This window comes from Quercus suber, unplaced genomic scaffold (genome assembly GCF_002906115.3).
Source record: "Quercus suber isolate HL8 unplaced genomic scaffold, Cork oak 2.0 scaffold_184, whole genome shotgun sequence".
In the NCBI taxonomy this organism is placed as follows: domain Eukaryota; kingdom Viridiplantae; phylum Streptophyta; class Magnoliopsida; order Fagales; family Fagaceae; genus Quercus; species Quercus suber.
Genome location: NW_027069642.1, coordinates 6,551 through 10,823, shown reverse-complemented (window position 1 = coordinate 10,823; position 4,273 = coordinate 6,551). Strand labels below are relative to the sequence as shown.

At 32.8% G+C, this 4,273-nt stretch overlaps 1 protein-coding gene across 1 annotated transcript; it reads left to right on the top strand.

Annotated features, from left to right (window-relative positions):
• Positions 1-2,238: 2,238 nt before the first annotated feature.
• LOC112003534 (ethylene-responsive transcription factor ERF021) lies at positions 2,239-3,475 on the top strand. Its single transcript, XM_024035745.2, has one exon. The coding sequence runs from the start codon at positions 2,313-2,315 to the stop codon at positions 2,859-2,861; it is 549 nt and encodes a 182-aa protein (XP_023891513.2). The 5' UTR covers positions 2,239-2,312; the 3' UTR covers positions 2,862-3,475.
• The last annotated feature ends 798 nt before the right edge of the window (positions 3,476-4,273 follow it).

Here is a 4,273-nt window from a genome sequence, read left to right as displayed (position 1 = left end):
AAAGTTAGCTAGAATGTTTTTTCTGCAGAATTTCCAACTCAGCCCTATCTCATTAAACGTTTTGGGTTTTCTGTTTTTGCCTTAAGTATATAAGGCAAAACCCTAGCCACGTTTTTGAGAGTTGCTCTGGGTGTATTGTTGCTCATACTTTGCAGTTTGTGTGAATCTCTTGTGAGATCCTTAAGGAGCTTTCCTTCACATAAACTGAGGGTTTTCTAGGTAGAGATATTATCAACACATTGATGATCAACTCAGTTGCTGCCATTGAAGCTTAAAGAAAAACAAGTGTGGGAGCTTATATCTGGTGGAGAATCCAAGAAAGAAGGAGTCTGTGGATTCGAAACTTGCACGTGATTGTGTCAGTAAGTTCTACTGGTGGGTAGCATTAGGAAGCCACGCGGGGAGCTTGTAAGTCCTTTTGTATGAACTTTGATTCTTTCATATAGTGGATTCAAGTTTACCTTGAGGATAGCTAGGTCAAATCCTCCCTAAGTTTTTACCGTGTGGTTTCCTGGGTCATCATATCATTGTGTTATTTACTTTTCCATTGTTTTATATAATTGATATGATTGTTTGATTTGTTAACCTAGATTTGAATAATTTGACTAGGTTAATCACTTTGTTAATTAACTAGGTTAATCTGGCTGGGTTAAGGAGTCTAAAAACCGTTCAAACACATTAAAAATTACAAGTTCATTAATTCTACGTATTCATACAAATGTGAATTAATACACTAATTTAATATATGTAGCTCACCAAGTAGTGATCTACCATTAACTTACACAAAATATCAATACTAATACACTCACATAAAATATAAATACCAATGTTATAATATTTCAATTACAAGTTTTTAAGAAACCCAATTTAACATTTGGTGATATCTATAATAAAACACTAAATTGTAAAAAGGGAGTTGTGAAAGATATATGAATATGATATTATTAGCTATAGCGCATTAGTTAAGTAGTTCTATATCTATAATGACATAAACAAATAACTATTATTTTTGAAAGAGATTAAAGTAGATGATTTAAAAAGAAAATTAGCTATACAATATCAATATAAAATATAGGATATTGTGATATTGTGATATTTTAATTTAAAAATGATATGAAGGAAGAATTACGCCATAAATGCTATAAATTGTATTAAATACAACTTCAACAACATAATTATTAAATATTGAATTACTCTTTTACGATTAGATATGTTCTCATCATGTATAAAATTTTTAATATTTCTAACATTCTAGCTTCATTTTGTCCCTTAGACAAATATATTATAACCAACTCTTTAACAATCTTAATTATATATATTATAAGTCTATTTAAAAAACTTTATATACTATTTCTGTGTTTGTGTATTTTAATAAGTATTACTGTTTCTTAAAAAAAACATGGAGATATTTATCTCACATTGATTGTGTATGTTAGAATTTCAATCCTTATAACATTGTATTTATGTGTTTTAATAAATATTACTATTTCCTAAATAAAAAAAATAAAAAAATAAAAAAAACCTCTTTTAACAATTCATTAATTATTGTAGAACGTTATCTAGGACTTTATTCTATTGGTACTTTTGTGATTCCTTTGTCCAACTGCTTTTTCATTTGTCATTTATCAGATCCTGTCTATAATATTTATTCAATTTTTTTTTTCTTTTTTTTTGTCACTCAGAAGATTCTGTTCATGATCTCATAAATCTATGATGATAACGTCATTTTCATATTATTCGTGCTTTGATTTTATGCCCAAGAAAAATGGACTTTTTCTAAAAGAAAACTGTACAACAATCTTTATCTCCAGCCTGATCTAAGATTCAGCTCCAAACGTGGGATTAGTGGGTCCAAACTTTTTAATGCCACCTGCAGAGAAACCGCGTTCTAAATAGGAAACACTATGTCCCTCAATTTTTATCTTATTGGTCCTGCTACAAATTCCATACAACTTTAATTCTTCAATCACCAAATGAATATTCGAAATGAATTAACTCGGCATGCTATGACTGGTCCTTCAGAGAAATTTTTGGTTTCTTCAAATACTTTTATCTTTTTTTATTATTTTGTTTTCTTTTTTGGGTTTAAGTAAATTAACATGAAGAAAGTTGTGACCATGCACATATTCACGTCATTTTCAATGGTGCAACTACGTGGAAGCTCACCTCAATCCATGTTAATTCACCACGTTTCAGTCAAATCGCATAATTCCACATCTATAAATACTTTTAACCGGGTTACACTATCATTCACCAGTGCATTTACTTGAACTAAACAATAATATAGCTTTCTAGCAACTTGAGTTGAGTGGATGGAAGAAGAGCCAAATAGTAGCGGTAACACAAGCAGTACTAGCCATGGTGCTGCATCGTCTAGCTACAGAGGAGTTCGGAAGAGAAAATGGGGCAAATGGGTGTCTGAGATTCGTGAGCCAGGCAAGAAAACAAGAATTTGGTTGGGGAGCTTTGAGACACCTGAAATGGCTGCTGCTGCTTATGATGTTGCTGCGTTACACTTTAGGGGACATGAGGCACGTCTCAACTTTCCTGAATTGGTTCATAGCCTCCCTCGCCCTGCTAGCTCTAATTCTGAACACATACGCATGGCGGCTCATGAAGCGGCCTTAAGGATTCGAGGCTCTCAAGGAGTGGCTGAGGTTGGAGGAGGTTCTAGCTCGAACATGGCGCCGGTCACGGTGAGGCTCTCTCCTAGCCAGATTGAGGCCATTAATGAGTTCCCTCTTGATTCACCCAGCAAGATGTGGATGCAAATCGCAACGGAACAGTCTATGACGTTCTCCAATGACATTGAAGAGAATGAATGGGAAGATATGCAAAATGATTCTCTTTGGGACCCCTAGGTAACTTTCAAATTATGTAACACTATTTTTTAGTACATAGGATAACTTAACCCTCTATATTAAATTGTTATATGTATTTGATTTTCTATAGTTTTTCTATAGCATCTATGACTAGGAGGGATATAATTTGACTTACAGAAAGTCATAAAAGTATAGTAAGAGAAGATTGTAATTGAAAAAGAATATGCTGGGCTTGCTTATTATTTAGTTCAAGCACTAAAACTTGAATCTGGGAAATAGAGAGGGCTCCTAGGCTTCTATGGCTTCTAAGGCATTGGATTTTGTAGCAAGTATACAAGGATTCACTGTTTCATGGAATAGTACCTGAAGGCCATTGTGTTTTTGAGAGAAAGCCACCTGTATTCTCAGAATGGGTTTTGGCGGGTCCCAATTGACATCAAAGGATTTGGTTTTTTCGGTATTTTAAGAAGTATTTTAGTGGATGAAATTAATATATAGTGAATGGGGCCATATTGGCTATTTTTTTTTTTTTTTGGGTTATTGGCCACTAGTTTGGAAGGGTGTGGTGTGATTTATATTTTATTATTAATGGTTTGATGTAATAGAATTGGATTGTTATTTAAATGAATAAGTTGCTTATTTGATTTGTTATCCACTTCTTTTTCATTATTCTATTTATATATTTCATTTTGGAGGGACTATTAATCTTCCATCTTCAAGTAAATGATTTTTCTATTCTTGTACCACCCACGTGGCAAGAACTAAATCCACGCAGCATAAAATAATTTTTAACCAATTCACATTTTTCAATGTGATGTGGCATTATACAAAGTGCTGTAAAAGGCTTTCTTTTTCTAGCTAGTTTGAGTTTCCATGGAAAACATAGTTACAATGGGCAATTCTCATTCAATTTAAATCCTTCGAAATAGATAGAGAAAAGTGCCAATGTCTGGTTGATCAAAGATGGGTTCGTATGGGAGAACTTATTATGGATTGTACTCAATAGAAAGAGTAATGAGGTATTGACTTATTCCTTCGGTAAAAATATAAAGATTGTTTTGGTTTGAATGAGGACGTTTACATAACTTTTTTTTATAATCCTTTTTTTTTTTTTTTAATCGACCTGTACATAACTTTAGCTGTTATATTGTATGATACCAAACCCAACCAACTCTAGAGTTTGTTCAGGTTTTCTAGGGGAGTCACAATATCGTATGGAAATCATTTCAGACCAATTCTGACTCATTTTGGACAATACCATGTTAATCATGTTAATGATGATAATAAGAACCAATCTTTTTGTTATTACCATCTTTTCGCCAAGCATTTGGATAAAAAGAATGGATTTGAAATTGAAGCATGAACAATGGTGGTAAAGATGGATTTTCTGATGTACCCTTTTTCTAATCATTGTGATGCATGCATGAAGGACTTTAGAGGTAGGATTTAGG